The sequence below is a fragment of the Geotrypetes seraphini genome, chromosome 2 (assembly GCF_902459505.1).
Source record: "Geotrypetes seraphini chromosome 2, aGeoSer1.1, whole genome shotgun sequence".
NCBI lineage: Eukaryota > Metazoa > Chordata > Amphibia > Gymnophiona > Dermophiidae > Geotrypetes > Geotrypetes seraphini.
In genome coordinates this window covers 125,935,194-125,957,315 of record NC_047085.1, presented here as the reverse complement: position 1 = coordinate 125,957,315, position 22,122 = coordinate 125,935,194, and the positions used below count along the sequence as shown (strand labels likewise).

At 42.2% G+C, this 22,122-nt stretch overlaps 1 protein-coding gene across 1 annotated transcript in view; it reads right to left on the bottom strand.

Annotated features, from left to right (window-relative positions):
- Positions 1 to 22,122, bottom strand: part of LOC117355540 (ethanolaminephosphotransferase 1-like) — a 134,912-nt gene that overhangs the window by 46,236 nt on the left and 66,554 nt on the right. The window contains exon 6 of the mRNA XM_033934247.1: positions 8,129 to 8,237. Within this exon, the coding sequence (XP_033790138.1) occupies positions 8,129 to 8,237 (109 nt within the window). The remainder of the gene's footprint in view (positions 1 to 8,128; positions 8,238 to 22,122) is intronic.

Sequence of the window (22,122 nt, the reverse complement as noted above, 5' to 3'; positions counted from 1 at the left end):
GGACTTTTTTCTTCTGTCTCCTTTGTAGTTCTTATTTTATAAATCCCTTCTATACTTGTGTCTAGTAGGTGCCCATTTAATAAACATGTTCAATGTTTCATATAACTTTCTGGCATGAAGACGACCCTCTATTTACCTCAACATTTTAAGAACATAAGAATAGCCTTACTGGGTCGAGACCAATGTTCCATCTAAACCAGTAGCATTGTACTCACGGTGGCCAATCCAGGTCACTAGTACACTGGCCAAAACCCAAAGAGTAGCAACATTCCATGCTACTGATCCAGGGCAAGCAGAGGCTTCCCCTATGTCTTTCTTAATAACAGATATTCATCAGAACTTGGTGCGCTGGCTCCAAAACTGCCTCCCTTTTTTCTTTTGTCCCACTTGTCTTCCAACTCCAGGTTGACGGAACTATCTATAAATAGCATGATGAATAGGGAGACAACTATTCAACAGTCTCTCAGTGTCTGGAAAACTGAACAGATAATATGTGGAACTTGGCATTGCCTGTAACAGTGACTTTTTGATATTCCTTGCACAGCTGTTCAGCAGCTGAAAAGTAATCTTAAGATAAGATATATTTAATGTTTTAAACCACTCTGTGGTGTTAGAGTCAACATTTTGTTGATCTTCTGCTTTCTGTGGCTGGGAAGCGGCTTTTATGTCAAACCAGCCAAAGTCCAGTGGCTAAAGAAGGATTTTTGTGGTAAAATGTTCTGAGCTACTTTTTCTAAAATGTATTTCATGTGCAGAGCTGTTGTGTGCTGGGAGGGTTTTATTCATACTTGGAGATACTTGGTAGTAATGCAGCAAAAACCTTTCTTCAGAAAAGAGCGATCATAACCCTAATACTCTACATAGGGCTTGAGCCACAGGAAATGAAGGTAGCCAACACAGTAGAATCCAATATGCTGGCAAACATTCCACATTAAGCAGCCACTATTACAGTATAGATAGAAAGGGGCCTGTCAGAATCCAGCACCATGGGCAGCAGATTGGAGTGGTCCATCAGGTTCACAGCCATGACCAACTCTTTTGTCCCTAGTAATTAGGAAGTATGGAGAGTTGTGCAGAAGTTGGTTTGTTTAGTTCCCCCCCCCCCCTCTATATCAGCCAGAAGAGTGTTTCATTGCCCCTGTTCAGCACAAGGAGACATCCCCATGTTTCTTAAAATGACATCAACAAGGTAATTCTATAAAGTCATTTCCTTGTGTAATGGCCTCTTATTAAGAAAGCCTGCTTCAAAGATTTTGGGAACTCTATTGGACGCTCTTACTCCAGCAGCATGCAGTTGAATGCTAAATAATGAAACCTAGGGGGAAAGTGTGGTGCAGTGGTTTAAAGCCATAGCCTCAGCACTTTGAGATTGCAGGGTTCAAACCCACACTGCTCCTTGTGACCCTGGGCAACTCCCTTAATCCCCCCATTTGCCCCAGATACATTAGATAGATTGTGAATCCAGCAGGACAGACAGGAGAAAATGCTTGCGTACTTGAATAAAATTCACGTAAACCATTCTGCGCTCCCCTGGGAGAACAGTATAGAAAAATTGAATAAATAAATATAAAACTAGAAGCTACATGTTGGTCTATGGAAGGCTTCCTGACATTATTGATTGTTGTATAATATTTCTTCACTGTTCAAATGTCCATATTATACCTGGGGGGCACCCATGAAAACTGAAATAAACAGTAATCAGATAAAGGAATTTGCATGCCTTAATAGGCATGTTCTCATTGCATAAATACACATAAAGTTATACAGATACACTATGGGGCTTCATAATTAAAAAAAAAAAAAAACCCATCCAAAAAGCAGCCTAAGTCTGTACTTGGACGATCAAAAAGACAGATCCTCCAAGTACCGATATGACTAGCATTTTATCAAATTTTAATAAAACTTGAAATTTGAAAACTAGTTTTAGACGTATCTAAAACCAGCTTAGGCTTTAACCCTGCCTCTGTACACCTAGAGCAAATAGGGGTGTTTTTGGAGGAATGGCTAGGGCGGGATGTGGGCCGGCAGTCATAACCAAAACAGTTTGACAGGTTGCCAGACAGAAATTATGCAGTTTGACTTACACCAAGTCAAAACAGGTATAAGTTCCGAATCAGGTCGCTGAGCTGATCACAGCTGCCACGATAGCTCAGCAGCCCATGCAACCTGTTCCCCCGCACCGGTAGCAATCACAGCAGGAGAGATGCGTACTCTCTACTGGCACGATCCCCCCCCCCCTCCCCGAACCTCCCTAGCAGAAGAGATGCCTAATCTCTACTGCCGGACATAACACATACACCCACCGTGATCATTGGCAAGAGGGTGCCAATCCCTTCTGACAGACACAACCTCCCTACCACCACAATCATCGGCAGGAGGGTGCCCAATTCCTCCTGCCGGACACAACCCTGAACTCCCTTCCCCCCTTCCACACCTCCCTGCACCCTCCCCCCCAATAACCTTAATAGATGGCCAGATGAGGGGGGAAGGGAAGGGGGTTGTGTCCAGCAGGCAAAATCGGGCATCTCTGCTGCTACGATCGTTTGGGGGGGATGGTTCCAGGATTCTGTAACCCAGCATGGTTAATGACAGATGCCGGTTAGAGGGCCCCTCCTTCGCCTAAAAGGTTTTGATTTGGGTGTATGGAATTTAGGCGATTTTTGGGTCGGGAATGTGTTGTAAAGATAGACATAGTGGCAGTCTGGGCAATTAAATTACTGAACGTAGAGGTAGGCCATTCTCAAAAAAAACCTTTGTTTTGGATGTTTTTTTTGAGAGTGGACATTTCCCTACTGCCGCCTACTTTCTGCACCTAGGGACTTAGGCCAAAAGGGGACTTAGACATTTCTTTTGATTATGCCCCTCCACCTGTTTGATGGACAGATAATATTTGTGTGAGTGCTGATATATACAGACCAGGCAAAAGACCTGAGAGTGACAGTATTTGAGGATCTCAAGGTGGCAAGCTTCCCTCTGAATGGTATCAAGTCTTTTAACATCCTTGGCAAGATAGGGGCTCCAAAACTGAACACAGTACTCCAAATGTGGTTTGTGCAATGACATCACACAGGAGCAGTATCACCTCCTTTTTTTTGCTAGTTAGGCCCCTCGCGATGCAGCCTAGCATTTTTCTGGCTCTGCCACTGCCTTGTCACATTGTTTTGGCCACCTTGAGATCCTCAAATACTATCACTGATACTGCAGCTGGCACTGATACTGCAGCTTTTGGATTGCAAGTATGGTGCCTCCTCACCCTGAGTGGTTTCACTTCTTCCTTTTCCAGAACTGCATACTAGTTCTTCAGTTCAGGTAAAGGTGGAAACAGGGTGATTATTAGTAATCTGTATCCAGTTGTCATGTTGCAGTTCAGTTTGATCTTACCATCTGCTAGTGATCTTCACTTTTTTTCAAAAAATACTTTCTAACCTTGAATTAAAAATATACAGGCTAAATTTTAGCAGCCCCCTGACACTCTTTTCCCCCTACACATTCCCTTCACCTTTTTTGGAGGCTTGCTGCTGGCTCCACCTCCTGAAAAACTGTTTTTGTTTTTATTCTGGCAAAATGAGTTTGAGTCCAGTGGTGCTCTAATGCTCATCTTCTTCTCCTGATGGCGTGAGAATATTGTGGCAGGTCAGGTACCAGGTGGGACTGGCAACAATGACCTGGAAACGGGGACGAAGTGTGAAGTTATCAAATTTGCGGATGACACTAAACTATGTAGAAGGGTTAGAAATGCAGAAGAGTGTGAGGACCTACAAAGGGACCTAAACAAACTGGAGGAGTGGGCGAATAAATGGCAGATGGACTTCAATGTAGGGAAATGCAAGCTCATGTATATAGGGAGAAAGAACCCGATGTTCAGCTACCAAATGGGGGGATTAGTATTAGAGGGAAGTACCTTGAAAGAGATTTGGGTGTACTGGTGGACACAACAATGAAGTCAACAGCACAATGTGCAGCAGCCGCGAAAAAGGCAAACAGAATGTTGGGTTTTATTAGAAGGGTATTACGACCAGAACGAGAGAAGTCATCCTGCCGTTGTATCGGGCAATGGTGTGCCCGCACCTGGAGTACTGTGTTCAGTATTGGTCACCGTACCTTAAGAAGGATATGGCAATACTTAAGAGGGTTCAGAGGAGAGCGACACGAATGATTAAGGGCATGGAAAACCTTTCATACACTGAAAGATTAGAGAGACTGGGGTTCTTCTCCCTGGAAAAGCGGAGACTCAGAGGAGACATGATAGAGACCTACAAGATCATGAAGGGCATAGAGAGAGTAGAGAGGGACAGATTCTTCAAACTTTCAAAACATAAACGAACAAGAGGGCATTCGTAAAAGTTGGAAGGAGACAGATTCAGAACAAATGCTAGGAAGTTTTTCTTTACCCAGTGTGTGGTGGACACCTGGAATGCGCTTCCAGAGGACGTAATAGGACAGAGTATGGTACTGGAGTTCAAGAAAGGATTGGACAATTTCCTGCTGGAAAAAGGGATAGAGGGGTATAGATAGAGGGCTACTGCACAGGTCCTGGACCTGTTGGGCTGCCGCGTGAGCGGACTGCTGGACACGATGGACCTTGGGTCTGACCCAGTGGAGGCATTGCTTATGTTCTTATGTTATGTTCTTAACAAATGTCTGAAGGAAAGAGGGTAGGCAAACAATCTGTATGGAAAGCCAATTTGGAAGGAAAGGGACTAGAAACTGGATGGTGAAGGCTGACTGGTGGTCGGGGACGAGATTAGGGCAGTATTGAATATTTGTATTCAATTTGATTCAGTCCCGAATAGTGCCCCCAAATATAATATTCGTATTAAGCCAAATAGTGATTTAAATTCAAATACGACTTCAACAGTGCACAGTACAATGCACAAATATCCAACAGAAAGTACAAGGCAACATGCGTAAGATGAAACAGAAATCACCCGTCATCAAATTTGAAACTAACGTATCCTGAGTTCTTTTACCTTCCTCCCACCTCTTAACCCCACCCAGATCACCGAAAGCACAAATGCCTAGATTCTGTAAATTGTGCCTAACTTTAGGCGTGCTTTTAGGCATCCGATGTAAGTGGATAATGAGCAATTTAAGGGTCTTAACAAGCGTTAATTGGGACTTAGACGGAGTTAGGCGTGCTTAGAACACAGACGCGAGATACACAGGTTTAGGGAATATTCGCGACTAAGTTTGTAGATGTGGGCGTAACAGGGGTGTAACATGGGAGTGGTTAAGGATAGACACCACATAGACGCTAGTTAGGCGGCAGACCGCGTCTAAACATTGTGAAGTTTCAAGTTTATTTTACAATTTGATTAATCGCCTATTCCAAATTCTAAGCGATGTACAAATCAGTAAAATACATAATTAAAATATACATAAAATAAACTTACATAACTAAGGGACTAAGTTTGCAAAACATAATAAAAAAACTCATTTACGAACACAATGAAACAATAGGCAAGGCAAGGAAAGAAATACAATCTAAGTAATGTAGGAGTCAACAATTAGAGGTTAAGCACAACAGGAAGGGAAAGACAAAACTGAATAGAAGGTTTAAAAATAAACAGAAGAGCAGTAGGCAATTCAATTAAATATTGAATGCATCTTTAAAAAGAAAACTCTTAAGTTTGCTCTTAAACTTTTCTAAGTTCTTTTCCTCTCTTAAGTAAAGTGGAAGTGAATTCCAAGTCTGAGGCGCTGTAATTGTAAAAGATAAATTGCCGTCTAGTATTGATAATTTTTAAGAGAGGGAATGACCAATAAATGTTGATCATTTGATCTCAATAATCTAAAAGAATTATATGGTATCAATGCTTTATAAATAAAAGCTGGAGTTTTAAAATGAGAGATTTGAATGTAAGCAAACATAATTTATATAGAATACGATGAGACACCGGAAGCCAATGAGCTTTTTGAAGTAAAGGAGTCACATGATCAAACTTCTTTGCCTTCATAATTAGTAATGGAAGCATTCTGGAGTATCTGCAACCGCCTAATTTCCTTTTGAGCCATTCCCTTAAATAACGCATTGCAATAATCAATTTTTGAGATAATCATTGAATGAATTAGTATATTTAATGATTATGGACATAAAAATTTGGATATTGAGTGAATTTGGCGTAGTCTAAAAAAGGTACCTTTAACAACATAGCTAACGTGTCATGGTAAGTTAATTTTTCATCAAAAATCACCCCTAAAATTCTAATTTTATTTATCTGCTTAAGGGTGACACCTTTGATGGAAATTGGAACGACGAGCTTATGATTATCTTTCCAAGGGAAGAGCATAATATTTGGTCTAAGTGTAGTTTTTGCTTCATTTCAGTGCAGTTTCAGCTTTCGTAGCTGGCAACTTCCTATAGACGCAAGTTAGGCGTGCTTTCCGCTTCCGCAATGATATTTCCTATAGTGAGTTTGAATATGGGTTTTTTTTTCTTCTTTCTCCCTCCTAATAGATATAATAAGCCACCATATCAATAGAGCACATCAATATAAATATATTGCATGGAAAAATGTATTTTTCTGCCCAAACAGTAATATGATTTACTCATTACACCACCTTTGGCTTTCCTGCTTTAAAAGAACCCCCTTTTTTTCTCAACAAGCAGTGCTGCAATCAGCTCTTTCTTGAGAGCAAAGAAAGAACAAGAAAAACACATCATTATTGCACAAATTACTTCATTTCTCAGCGTTTAAAAAGGAGAAAAACCAGATACAGGACCATAACATGCATTTTCCCTCATTGCAAAATGGAGCTCTTCAGCTTCACATAGATGACCTCATTGTGAGATCATCAAGCTGCACCTTCAAGGTAGTATGCCACAATTAAAAGATGTGCTGGGTGTTGAACTCACAACCTCTGTATGACCAGCACAGGATTTTAATCCATAGAGCTACATCAGCTTCTACTCAGGTGGATCTCACTGCCCTTTCATATCATAGTTGATTGACCTGCCTATACCCTGTAATTCGCTGTATGTACAGTTTCTCTTTATTGTAAACCGCCTAGAAGTCGCAAGATTGTTGACGGTATATAAGAATAAAGTTATTATTATTATTATTATTATTAAAGATCTGGGTTCTTAAAGTCCCTGGAAGATGAGTGTCAACCCCCACTCCTCCCAAACCTAAAAAAAATTACATTTTACAGAATAAAACGTACTGTTGCAGTCATCAATAAAACTGTTTGAATGTAAATTCAAATATGAATAATCCAGAGCTCTACTGAGCTAAATCCTACCAAAATAAGCACTTGATCTCCGATTTCACATTGCTTCTTTTATTATTTATGTTAAAATTCAATGCTCATTATTCACATTCAACCAAATAGTAAAATATGCAATTCGTTACAGCTCTAGTTGAGACTAGCTGGGATGGGGCTGAGGGAGAATGTGAATTAGGGAATGAGATTATGTGTGGTGGAGGGGGGAGATCTAGGGAATGAGAATGTGGAAAGCAAATTTAATTTTATGTAGACCAATGCACCCAAGTATTCAGACCAGCTGTATCATCTTAGAGGGACAGTCCTCTCTCATCCAATGTATGTTTTCCTTTGATGATCCCTCTTGCACTGAAGAGGGGTTTTGTTGTTTTTCTATTTTATGATCATTAGAATATAGCATTAGTCTTATGCTTGTAAAATTCAGTAGTATGTAAAACAATTCTTCTGAGAGGCAGCTCAGTATTTGCACATGACAGCAAGAAACAAAAAAATGCTATTGATTTGCACCTCCCAGTATTTTAGTTATTTACACATTGCAAGAATTATGCATAATTTAAACTTACGGCATTATTGAAAATAGATATTTTCAAAGGCATGGAATGAGGATAAGGCCTTTAGGGCTTCCTGGTTTAGTTTGTCAAGAAAAAAATGATTATTCCTTTGATGTTTGCCACCCAATGTGTCAAAATCTGTTTCACCCACTCAGTCTCCTAGCTAATAAGGGGCACAGTTTAACCAGAAAAGGATTAGAAGGTATTGAAATCTGAATTATAAAAAAGACATCTCTTGACATTAAAAAAAAAAATCATATTAGCTTGGCAACAAATCTAATGGAACTAATTCTAGAGAAATACTAAATGACAGAATACGCATTATGATTATTTACAGAAATCTAAAAACTTACCTACAGGCAGGGTTATTAATATATCTACAAAGTAATAGCCAAAGAGGAAAGGCCGATGCCAAGCTTCCACTCCAAATGCTGCTGTTAGGAAATAAATTACTGTCAATGCCTGCAAAAAGAAAAAAAAAAAGATGAAGACATTTCATTTCTTAATGCAATATTCTTTTAAAGGAGCACAAGTAGCTCATATTCTGTTTACTGTATCCAGAGGTCTGGGCACACAGATAAATATTTGTAGCATATACCCATTTTATCAACATATTTCCTTTTAATCCAGATTGTAAAACATTAGGTGATAAATATGTGCATTAATAAGCAGGTGGGACCGGAAGACTCATTACAGAGTCATCACACACACTTGCAACTGTAAAATGTCTGCATTTGGTGTAGACCTGTATAACAAAACCCTGGAAGGAGTGATCTGAATGCTGAGATGTGACCGACGGAGGCTATGGATGGTTTGGAAGTGCCTATACTGCACATGAAGAACAGTTGCCATGACGATGGCTCATGGTACAATAGGACCCAATGAGCACTGAAGGTGTATTGCTTAAAATATAATCCCATCTTGGGAATCAAAGCAGCTCTACACAGTCAAACTCTGCCCCATCCAGTCCCAGATATATATATTTGCAAGGAAATGCAATCTGAAATTCTATTGTTTTATGCAATAATTTCACTAATTACTGTATTTGTTTAGTTTTTAACTGGGGGAAATGTATTTAAAGCAGTACTTCAACCAACTTGATGAAAAGCGATCACTGAAACTAAAGTACTCTTATTTAGGCAAACTTTCATGGTTGGCTCAGCTCAGGGTCACCCTAAGGGAAACCCTAAGCCTTATGCCCCCTGAATTAATTTTCAGGTTTATAGCTTGTTGGTCCTCCCCCTAAGATTGTGATAATTAAACTCTACTGTCCTGAACAATTTACAACCATTCGAATAAAATCATATAATTGGACATAATGATTTTAAATTTGGCCTTTGCGTTAATCATGTTAACACAATTAATTAGTAATTGTGATTTAAAAATGTAATCATGTTTAACAATTAATTGCAAACAGCCTTCTGCCTGCCTAACTTCCTTTCTTCCCTCCCCCTTTGGAGGGCACAGTCCAACATCTCTCCTTCTGGAACCCAGACCAGACCACTGATCCTGACAACCCCCTTGCCAACCCACACTGGCACCCTTTACCTTGCCAAATCAATCTTCAGCCCTGCAGTCAGCAACAACCCTACTGAAAGGCTGCCTGTGGCCTACACTGGGCCTTCTCTCTGACCTGGCCCACCCCTTCTCAAAACAGTAAGTTTGTCAGAAGGGGGTGGGCCGGGTCAGGTCAGAGGGAAGGCTCTGTGCAGGCTGCAGGCAGCTTTCAATAGGGCTGCTGCTGCTTCAGGAACAAAGATTGATTTGCAAAGGTAAAAGGTGTCGGTGCCAGGGTGCAGTCAGGATTGGCAATTGGGTTCAGGAAGGAGAGATGCCAGATTATGTCGAGAGGGAGGGAATTAAGAGTTGGACCTGGGGGCAGAGGAAGAGAGGGAAGATGAGAGAGAGAGAAAAAATGGACCTGGGGAGGGAGGAGGAAGGGGGAGAGAGAGAAATGAACCTATGGCAGGCAGGGAGAGAAGATGATATTGGGGCTTCTAATCCTCCTGGCTCAGGCCCTCTTCATGGCTGGTGGGGTAGCTGAAGCCCAGTCAACCAAAGAATTCAAAAAAGCTTGTCCAATATAATGCTCTTCTAAACTAAACTACAGTATACAGACCTGAGTAGTGCAGCCCAGGAATCAATTTATCACTAGGTTTTTAAATAATATTATTGTATTATTTTTTACATTTTTTAATGAATGTTTCCTGTCCCTATGCAGTACAATTGTGCAAAAAAACCCTTTCTGTTTTAACTTTTTAATTATGGGGCGTATGTATAGAACTTTTTATGTCACAGTCATTTAGGCTGCATGTAGGCTTCTAATGTTTTTACCTTAATGTTTTACTAAGCTGCTGTCAATCAAATATTATTTCTTTATAATGTCACTGGGGTACTAATAGTTAAATATTAGTGGAAGTCAGAAAAATATTAGAGTTCAAATAAAAGAACTGTCTTCTCATTCAAATTGGTAACCAAACTTCAGGATTGCAACCGTCACGTTTGAAAGTCACTCAGAGGTATAGAGTTCTTCAAGAAGAGAGTTGCGCCCTCTAGTGATGAACCAAAGTATATTTTTTCAGTCGTTGCAACTTTATTAGTTCTGGTTACGCTCCAAGTTTGATTACAAAAGTAAATAAATAAATAAATGTCTTTACAGTCTTTCAAACACTTGTATGAAAATACTTTGTTTTTTTGGTTACCAATTTGAATGAGAAGACAGTCAATCAAATATTGGCACCAAACCTTTCTTTTAAAATCCTGTTTGAGAATGCACCACATCCTATATTACCTCACTACAGTAGGTCTTTGTTTATGAGTCAGTTTTGGTTTATTTTCGTACACATCCAGGAAAGGGGGGGGGGGGCTATTTCTGTCCTAATTTGACTTTTGAGTATGTCCACCTGGGGTGGGAGGATATTTTATATCTGAACAGGGTAAGATTATTGGGATAGTTTATGGGCTTCTTTTACGAAGCCGCGCTAGCAGGTTTAACACGCATGACTTTTCATCACGCGCTAACCCCCACGCTGGCCGAAAAACTACCGCCTGCTCAAGAGGAGGCGGTAGCGGCTAGCGCGTCTGGTGGTTTAGCGCGCACTATTATGCGCATTAAACCGCTAATGCGCCTTCGTAAAAGGAGCCCTATGTTTCTGTGTTTTATTAAATAATCATTGGGTGGAGGGGATGGGAGAAAATGGTTAGTTATGCATATTTGTAAGTTGAATGTGCTTTTATTAACTTATCATATTATATGATATATATTTGTGTATTGCACTTTTGAAGTTTAGAAAATCAATAAAGAATAAAAAAAAAAAGAGAGAATGCACCACATTCTCATTGTCTCAGTGTCTGCAGTGTTTTACTGGTTTGCTTGTGAAACTACCAGTCCTACATCATGTAAGTGTTGTTTAATAAAATTAAACACCCAGCTCTATACTTTATAATCCTTATGCTGTTATCTTTTATTATGCTGTTTGTGCAGACAATCTTTTTAGCTACACACCTACTTTCACTTTTTTGGATTATCACCTACCTTCATTTATTGGGGGTTTAACATAAGTGCACAGTTCATCAATTTGTCACTGATTAAAATCTATTCTTTTAACTAGGCATGCATTTCAATTAAAATTTTAATCACGATTAATGGTGGGGCATAGCCAGCAATCCAGGGATTAGGAGCACAGGAGGGGCTGGGGACAATGCATTTCCTCTCCCTCCTTCCTACATTAGGTATCATACATTTGCTGATGGGGATGCCAAAGCCCCGTCAATCAAACAAATCCATTGCCAAAGTTTCAGAGGGAAAGGCCCGGAGCAGGCCACAGGCAGCTTTTCAATAGGGCTGCAACTGGCTTTAGAGCCAACAACCTTGTTTTAAGGGTAAGCTGGGTGCAGGGAGGGGGTCTTTGAGTCACGGTGGAGTTCAGTGCGGACAGTAGCCAGACCATGCGGAAGGGATAGGAGGGGAGTGGAGGAAGGCAGACTGGCAGATTATGATTGCAATTAATTATCGATTGCGATTAAATTATTTAATTGTGATTAATAATTAACATTTTAATTGTGGCATTAATTGTGATTAATGTGCAGCCCTAGTTATAACCACTGTTGCCAAGAGACCTCAGTGCTATGTGGAGACTAATGAAGAAAAAGCTAACTTGCTAAACAAGTACTTCTGCCCTGTGCTCACAGAAGAAAATTCTTGAAAAGGACCGCGAAAGGCTGGCATAATTAAAGTGAGAATGGAGTGGATATTGCACCGTTCATGCAAGAAGGATATTGAGGGAGCTCAGAGAGGTTCTGGTGGGTCCTCTAAAAGATTTGTTCAATAACTCTTTAGAGACAGGGAGAGGTTCCACAGGATTGGAAAAGAGCAGATGTGGTCCCTCTTTACAAAAGTGGTCACAAAGATGAAGCGGGAAATTACAGGCCAGTAAGCCTCACCAGTTGTTGAAAAGTAAGTGTTGCCTAAGGAAAGGACAGTGAATTTCCTGGAATCCAATGGGTTACAAGATCTGAGGTAAATCATGCCAAACAAACCTGATTGAATTCTTTGATTGGTCGACCTATCTAAACAACCGCCTAAACCAGAACTCCGAACCCTTTTGCCTTTCCTCCACTCAAGGGCACTCAGCGCAAAAAGATGTTTGATAACCTTCTGGCGACGCAAGCAGCAAAACTTAACCACTCCATCTCCAACCTGTTGACGGCAACGGGCGACTTCAAAACTTTTCGAAAAGAAATCAAAACCCTACTTTTCAAAAAATTTATCCAGATATCTTAACCCAACCCTTCCCCCTCCTCCTAGATAAATTCTCCCCCAAAACCTCCACTTAAATAATCTCTTCCTCCCCAAAACACCAACCAAGTATTCAGATCCCTGAAATGTTACGTAATCTTATTTGTACTCTAACTGTAATCTATTTGTTATATCACACAGTAACGTACAGTCAATTTAATATCCAATTTGCAAGTTCTTCCAGACTTAATCCAGGTACCTCTCCTCCCTTGTAACCAAAAAAACAAAACAAAACTGTTGTAACTTCACTGGAAATGTCCAGTTAGCTCTTTTGTAATCCGCCTTGAACTGCAAGGTATAGGCGGAATAGAAGTCCCTAATGTAATGTAATGTAGATGTAATTTACTTAAATTTCAGCCTTTCACACAGTTCCTCATAGGAGGCTCTTGAATAAACTTGATGGGCACAATTTAGGAGCCAAAGTGGTGAACTGGACTAGAAACTGGCTGACGAACAAAAGCCAGAGGATAGTGTTTAATGGAATTCGCTTGGAGAAAGGAAAAGTGAGTAGTGGAGTGCTACAAGGATCAGTGTTGGGACCAATTCTGTTCAATATATTTCTGAGCAACATTCCTGAAAGGTTAGAAGGTTAAGGCTTGCCTTTTTGAGGATGATGCCAAGTTTTTTGTAACAGAGTGTACACCCCAGAGGGTGTGGAAAACATAAAAAAGTATCTGTAAAAGTTAGAAGAACTGTGACTGGCAGCTAAAATTCAATGCAAAGAAGTGCAGAGTGATGCACTTGGGGAGTAGAAATCCAATGGAACCATATGTGCTGAGAGGTGAGAGGCTGATATGCACGGATGGGGAGAGGGACCTTGTGGTGATAGTGTGTGAGGATCTGAAGGCGGCAAAACGGTGTAACAAGGCGGTGGCTGTAGCCAGAAGGATGCTGGGCTGTATAGAAAGAGGCATAATCAGCAGGAGATGTTGATGCCTCTGTACAGGTGTCATTGGTGAGGCTCCACCTGGAGTACTGTGTTCAGTTTTGGAGGCCGTATCTGGCTAAGGATATAAAAAGACTTGAAGCAGTCCAGAAAAAAAGCAACAAAAATGGTATGGGGCATGTGCCAACAGACGTACAAGAGATTGGAAGACCCGAATATGTATAAAAGAGAAGAGGGACAGGGAAGAAAGGAAAATGGTAAAACTAGAGGACATGAATTGAGGTTGTGGGTGGCAGACTTAGGAGTAATGTTAGGAAATTCTTTTTCACGGAGAGGATGGTGGATGCCTGGAATGCCCTCCAAGGGAGCTGGTGGAGATGAAAACAGTGACGGAATTCAAAAAAGCGTGGGATGGACACAGAGGATCTCTTATTAGAAAATGAATGGTATAAAACTAACTAAGACCAGTACTGGGCAGTATTGCATGGTCTGTGTATGGTGATTTGGTTTAGGATATACTGGGGAGGGCTTTGATGGAAGCTCCAGTGACAGGATAGTCTGGTGTAAGCTTCAATGGCAACTCTGGTAGTGGAAACCTAATGACGATACCGGACAGACTTCTATGGTCTATTGCCCAGAAATATTAAAGAAAAGCAATCTAAATATGAATGTAAAAGGAATGTAAATATTGGGCAGACCGGATGGACCATTCAGGTCTCTATCTAATATAATAAAATGGTAAGCCGCGCATGCGCACTTCCTAAGTGTGTGCCGGTTTTCCGTGAGCTGTAGCGGCACATAGGAAGTGTGCATGCGCGGCTTACGATTCTTTGAAAGACATGGCGGTGGCTACTCTCACGATCCCTGCCTGCGTCGGACTTCCGACGCAGGCGGGGATCATGAGAGGAGCCACCGCCGCGTCTTTCAACTAAAAAAAAAAACAAAAACAAGGCGGATGTCGGCCCAATGGCTGGAGTTCACCGCTCAGTCCGGTGACGAGTGCTTCCCTCAACAGGAACCGTCGGGTCTAATTCAAATACTCCCGGCAGGTCGGGAGGGGGCGGAGCAGGCTCGCACGCCTGGCGTGGACCGGACAGGAACTAGACTCCCTGCAGGAGCCAGCCTGATGGCTGGAGATCACCGGACTGGACAGGGGGAGCAGGTAAGGGGGTGCTGCAGTACAGGAGGAGCAGGGAAGAGGTGATTCTGGACAGGGGGGGAGGTAACAGGAAGGGAGGCCTACTGCTGGATAGGGGAAGCAGGGAAGAGGTGCTGCTAGACAGGGGGGGGGAGGTAAAAAGAAGGGAGAAGGGCTCCTGCAAAGGAGAAGAGCTACTGCTGGATATGGGGAGCTGGAAATGGGGTGATGCTGAACAGGGGGAGATAAAAGGAGAAGGGCTACTGCTATATAGGGGGAGCAGGGAATGGGTGGGGGTGCTGCTGGACAGGGAGGAGGTAAAAGTAAGGGAGAAGGGCTGCTAGCACCCGTTAATGTAATGGGCTAAACAACTAGTATCATATATTAGCATAGTGAGAATTAGATCAAGAAAAGCCCCCCCCTTTCATTACTTCAAGGACCAGCTGCTCCTTGAAACAGTCATTTATGGCATCTACTCGTAGAAATTTGAGCCTCCTGGTGGGTTCTAATGAGACGTTTACCCAATCCATGTTGGGATATGTGGTCAGGGTTTACTTGTTGAAAAGTATTATTCTTTGCAACATAAGACAAGTTTCATTGCCTTTAATTGATATTCTTGAGAAGACATTGTTTCTATATATAGTAAATTTAAAATTTTATAATTGAAACTGTGGAAAAGACACCAAATGAATGATAATATAACACGACTTAAGAAATTTCAACAGAAAAAAAAAAATTGTCCAAGACAGATGATGGCTCACATAGCTAAATGAAAAACGAACAAATAAGGAAAGTCACCTAAAAGTAAGCAAGGCTGACTGACAACCACATTGCTTTTTTCAATAAATAATTCAATTTCCATTATTGCTATGGCCATGTGCCAGAGGCTTTGCTACTGTTTATTTTTAGGCTGGGAACAATCCTCTGGTTCACCATAGATTTAAACTGGCTTAGTCCCAGAACTTATTTCTGGACTTCTATAAACAAAATGCTAGAAAAACAGTCAGAACTTAAGATACTGTTCCCAGAATCAGTAACCATTCAGTACAAATTCTGCACTAATAAATCAGCATGATTTAGGAGTTTGCTGGGTAAGAAAGCTGCACAGCAATCAAGTAGCAGCTGCCAAGAAGGATTTTTGTCTGCTACCAATATACAAATTATGGTCAAAAATATATTTGTGTTTCTCAGTTAGGAAGCCATAAATGGATATTGGATACGGTTTGATGTGGGTTTTGTACCATTCCCTATTTTATGGAATAGCTATGCATCAAGTCAGAGGCTTTCCACATATTATGTGTAACTGTTGTCTTACCATCCCCTAAGGATAAAAGAAGTGACATCCGACAAAGCAGAGTCCCAGATGTAAAGATAAATCCAGTTTATTTTTTAAAATCAATTAAAAAAAAAAATAAACTCAACATGGCTATATTTTGGTGATACACCTGCATCAGGAGTCTTTCAAAGTCTACAAGCATAAAAATAAAACACATTTAGACACATGGAGGGGCGTAATCGAAAGGGACGCTATGTGGGTTAGCACGTCGGACATTTCATCACACGCTAACCCCCACGGCAGCCAAAAATCCTAACGCCTTGTCAATGGAGGCATTAGGTACTAGTGTGGCAGGTGGTTTAATGCGCGGTATTCCACGCATTAAACCGCTACTGCGCCTTTGTAAAAGGACCCCTAAGTCCGTTTACATCCATCTCGCAAGTCATCCAAAGTAAAAAAAAAAAAAAACAGCTTAAGACACATTTTCGTCCAAGCCACTAAATCGTCTATCTTTATATCATATTTTCGTCCAACTTTCCGTCCAAGTCCAAAACACCTAGAACAAGCCCTGTTGGCCATGGGAGGGGTCTGCAAAGTGATGGACTGCACACCCAGACATGCCACCTAAATAGTGGGGTACCTTACAGGGCACTGCTGTGAACTTCACAAAAAGGGTGCTATGTCTTCTCCTCCCTACAGCTCCCTTATAGGTTAATGTGAGCCCCCCAAACCACCTCCAGAATCCCCTAGACCCACTTATCTACCACCCCAATAGCCCTTATGGCTGCAGGAGCCACTTATATGCCAGTACAAAAGGGTTTTTGGGGTGTATAGGGGAGTGCACATGTTTAAGTATCAATGCAGTGATTATAGGGGCTTATGGGCATGGGTCCTCCTCTCCATGAGTCCCTAACCCACCCCCAAGACGACTTAAGCTGCCTCTGGGCTGGACGACTAGGCTTTCCTATGCCAGGTGGCCAGGTGATGATGGTCTGGAGGCTGAATTTTAAAGTTATGATTAAAATTTTTATGGGGGTGGGGAGGTTGGTGATCACTGGAGTAGTGTGTGGGGGTCTGTTTTATGTGTTTGCAGTGCTTATCTGGTGACTTTAGGTGGGTTTTTGTCACAACGTCCAAGTTCCGTCTAGGCTCTGTTGTAAAACTTTCGGTTATACATGCTGTACAACTAAGTCTAAGCCAGCCCACGTCCTGCCCAACTCCCGCCCTCGACACGCCTCCCGAAATGCCCTGTTTAGCTTTGGTCATTCAGCGGCACTATAAGGCCTAGGTCGTTGAGAAATACAGTGGTACCTCGGTTTATGAGTGCACTGGTTTGCGAATGTTTTGCAAGACGAGCAAAACATTTGCAAAATCGGTGCCTCAGAAACCGAGCATGGCTCGATTTACGAGCACCCCCCCCCCCCCGCAATCCGGCACCCCCCCCTGCGATCCGGCACCCCCCCTGCCTCGAACAGGCACCCCCCCGCCACGATCCGACCCCACCGACACGATTGGGCACCCCCCCTAACACGATCCGACCCCCCCCCCGACACAATTGGGCACCCCCCCCCGCCGCTTCTTACCCTCATCTGGGCACTCTTGAAAATCGGCCTTCTCCTCTGCTGGGCCTTGAGCATGCTCAGATGCTCAAGGCCCAGCAGAGGAGGAAGCCGATTTTCAAGAGTGCCCAGATGAGGGTAAGAAGCGGCGGGGGGGTGCCCAATTGTGTCGGGGGGGGGGGGTCGGATCGTGGCAGGGGGGTGCCCAATCGTGGCGGGGGGGTGCCGGATCGCAGGGGGGGGGCCTGATCGTGGGGGGGGGCCTTCGAGGGGAGCAATGCCGGTTCTCGGGGGGGGGAACGCATCAAAACGAGTTTCCATTATTTCCTATGGGGAAACTCGCTTTGATAAACGAGCATTTTGGATTACGAGCATGCTCCTGGAACGGATTATGCTCATAATCTAAGGTACCACTGTACGTCCAAAACCCATTTTTATTATTGGCACTTGGACGTTTTTGAGAAATGTTCGTCCAAGTGCTGACTTAGGCCGGTTTTGGATGTTTTTCTCTTTTGATTATGAGCCCCATGGATTCTAAAATACACATAGAAATGAATAATAAAAACAATTAAACCATACTGATAAATACAAGCTGTGAATAAAAACTATGATGAATGCTGCTGCCAAGTGCCATCCAACAGAAAGACAGGGATCTTCAATACTGAAATCGGCCCGTAAGAACATAAGATTTGCCGCTACTGGGTCAGACCAGGGGTCCATCATGCCCAGCAGTCCGCTCATGCAGCGGCCCTTAGGTTAAAGACCAGTGCCCTATTTGAGACTAGCATTACCTGCGTATGTTCTATTCAAGCAGGAACTTATCCAACCTTTTCTTGAATCACTGAAGGGTGCTTTCCCCTATAACAGCCTCTGGAAGAGCGTTCCAGACTTCTACCACTCTCTGGTTGAAGAACTTCTTTATGTTTGTACAGAATCTATTCCCTTTTAACTTTAGCGAGTACTCTCTGGTTCTCTTCACCTTGGAGAGGGTGAACAATCTCTCTTTCTCTACTAAGTCTATTCACTTCAATATCTTGAATGTTTCGATCATGTCCCCTCTCAGTCTCCTCTTTTCAAGGAAGAAGAGGCCCAGTTTCTCTAGCTCTCATTGTACGGCAACTCCTCCAGTCCCTTAACCATTTTTGTCGCTCTTCTCTGGACCCTTTTGAGTAGTACTATGTCTTTTTTCATGTACGGCGACCAGTGTTGGATGCAGTATTCCAGATGGGGGCATACCATGGCCCGGTACAATGGCATGATAACCTTTACAGACCTTTTCGCCACCACCGCACATTGCGCAGACGGTTTCATTGACTTGTCTACAAGTACTTCCAAGACTTTTTCCTGGGGGCTCTCTCCAAGTATAGCACCGGACATCCTGTATTCTTGCATATTTTTACCGACATGCATCACCTTGCACTTATCCACGTTGAACCTCATTTGCCATTTTGCAGCCCATTCCTCGAGTATGTTTATGTCTCATTGTAGGTCTTCGCAATCCTTCTTTGTCCTCACTACTCTGAATAACTTTGTATCGTCCGCAAATTTAATCACCTCACTCGTCACGCCAATTTCTAGGTCATTTATAAATATGTTGAAGAGCACAGACCCGAGCCCCAAACCCTGCAGCACTCCACTTGTGATGCTTTTCCAGTCCGAGTATTGTCCATTTATCCCCTCTCTTTGTTTCCTATCCGCCAACCAGTTTTTAATCCACGTGAGTATATCATCCTCGATTCCATGGCTCGCAATTTTTCGAAGTAGACGTTCATGCGGGACCTTGTCAAATGCCTTCTGAATATCTAGATATACAATGTCGACTGGGTCACCCTTGTCTATTTGCCTATTTACTCCCTCGAAGAAGTGCAGTAAATTTGTCAAGCAAGATCTTCCTTTGCTGAAGCCATGCTGGCTGGTCCTCATCAGTTTGTGTCTATCAAGGTGATCAATGATGCGGTCCTTTATCAGTGCCTCTACCATCTTTCCCAGTACCAAAGTCAGACTCACTGGTCTGTAGTTTCCCAGATCCCCCCTCGAACCTTTCTTGAAGATCGGCGTAACATTTGCCACTTTCCAGTCTTCTGGAATCTTTCCTGATTTGATCGACAGATTGGCTATTAGTTGAAGCAGTTCAGCTATAACCCCTTTCAGTTCCTTGATTACCCTCAGGTGGATGCCATCCGTTCCCGGGGATTTATCATTTTTAAGCCTATCAATCTGTCTGCATACCTCTTCTAGACTGACCATCGACCCTGTCAGTTTCCCGTCTTCACTTCCTGTGTATATCCTGTTGGCTTCTGGTATATTGGATATATCCTCTTTGGTAAATACAGACACAAAAAATGTGTTCAGTTTGTCAGCGATGGCTTTATCCTCCTTTAGTACTCCCTTTATTCCATGGTCATCTAACGGCCCTAGTGTGTGACAAGTTTCAACTTCGTCAGTGCTGTCAGTCGGTTGTGAGTTATGGTTGAGAGAAGGTGTGTTTTAAAGTCACTCTAATATAATAACATCCAAAATGTCTCCAGCACTGTAGCAGAGAAAGAATGACGTACAGTATAATAAAAAAAATGGAGAAAAGACCTCAGTGTCATATAGGGGTTTCTTAAACTTCTAACATCCTCATAGACAAACTTGCTTCAACACAAATTTGAAGCAAGACATCCTCGGTCAGAAAAACTCCATCTTATAAACATTAGTTCAATTCTAAATTGCTTCATTCTCAAAGTTCAGTGCATCAAAATTCAGTGCATCAAATGTACTATCATGTAAATTTAAATGTTGAAAAAAACGTTAACTTATCTGAAAAGATAGTCTTCACAATGCTGGGCAGCAGAAGCAGAAAAAGTCATGGGGGAAGCCACTGCCTGCCATGAATCAGTAGTATGGAATATTGCTACTCCTTGGGTTTTGGCCAGGTATTAGTGACCTGGATTGGCCACCATAAGAACAGGCTAGTGGGCTTGATGGACCATTGGTCTGACCCAGTAAGGCTATTCTTATATTCTTAAGTCAAAAGGTGAAACATATACCAGTGTTTCACAGCTATACAATGACCACCAGTTGACACTCTTCACTCCTCTTCAGATCATAAGATTTCCAATAGGACCCGTTTCGCCAAAGTGTTATCAGGGAAATGAGCGTCAATTATCCAGCTTCACCAACTTTTTCTCCATTACGGTGCTGGGGACATTTTGGATGTTATTATATTAGAGTGAGTTTTTGGACATCCTTACTTGTTTTTTTGTTTTGTTTGTGTTTTTAAAGTGTGCCATAAATCATGGATCACGAACAACGCATTAACAAGAAATTGTATCTCAAACTGCAAAAAAGTGCTAAAGAAAAACATGAAATGTTAAAATTAGTTTATGGTGATGCTGCAGTGACCATGAAGATGGTTTACAAGTGGTTTGATCGATTTCATAATGGTTGTGAATCGGTTGAAGATGAGGAGAATTCGGAACATCCTTCAACATCAAAACCCCAAGAGAATGTTGAAAGAGTAAGTGAAATGATTTGATCAAACAAGCGATTGACTATTAGAAAAATTTTTGAGGATCTGAATGAACATCTCTTATGGTTATGTTAAAAACATTTTAATAATGAATTTGAACATGAGGTGAATGAGTGCGAAATTTGTTCCACATGTTTTGATGGTCAAACAAAAGCAACAGCATTTGTCAATTTCATTGGAGCTGCATAATTGTTCTGCTTCAGAGTCCAGCTTTTTAAATAAATGGCATCACGGGCGCTGAAACTTGGGTCTATGGTTATGATGCTGAGACCAAGGTTCAGAGATCTCAATGGAAATTACCCAGTTCCCCCTGTGCAAAAAAAGCACATCAATCAAGATCCAACACCAAGGTGATAATGACTGTGTTAGAACATAAGAACATAAGAATTGCCGCTGCTGGGTCAGACCAGTGGTCCATCATGCTCAGCAGCACGCTCACACGGCTGCTCTTTGGTCAAAGACCAGTGCTCTAAATGAGTCCAGCCTCACCTGCGTACGTTCTGGTTTAGTAGGAACTTGTCCAACTTTGTCTTGAATCCCTGGAGGGTGTTTTCCCCTATAACAGACTCCGGAAGAGCGTTCCAGTTTTCTACCACTTTCTGGGTGAAGAAGAATTCCTTACGTTTGTATGGAATATATCCCTTTTTAATTTTAAAGAGTGCCCTCTCATTCTCCCTACCTTGGAAAGGGTGAACAACCTGTCTTTATCTACTAAGTCTATACCCTTCAGTATTCTGAATGTTTCGATCATGTCCCCTCTCAGTCTCCTCTTTTTAAGGGAAAAGAGGCCCAGTTTCTCTAATCTCTGACTGTACGGCAACTCCTCCAGCCCCGTAACCATTTTAGTCGCTCTTCTCTGGACCCGTGTCCTTCTTCATTTACGGTGACCAGTACTGGACGCAGTACTCCAGGTGAGGTTGCACCATGTCCTGGTACAGTGGTATGATAACCTGCTCCAGTCTGTTCGTGATCCCCTTCTTAATCATTCCTAGCATTCTGTTCACCCTTTTCGCCGCCGCTGCACATTGCATGGACGGCTTCATCGACTTGTCGATCAGAATTCCCAAGTCTCTTTCCTGGGAGGTCTCTCCAAGTACCATCCCGGACATCCTGTATTCGTGCATGAGATTTTTGTTACTGACATGCATCACTTTACACTTATCCATGATGTTTTTT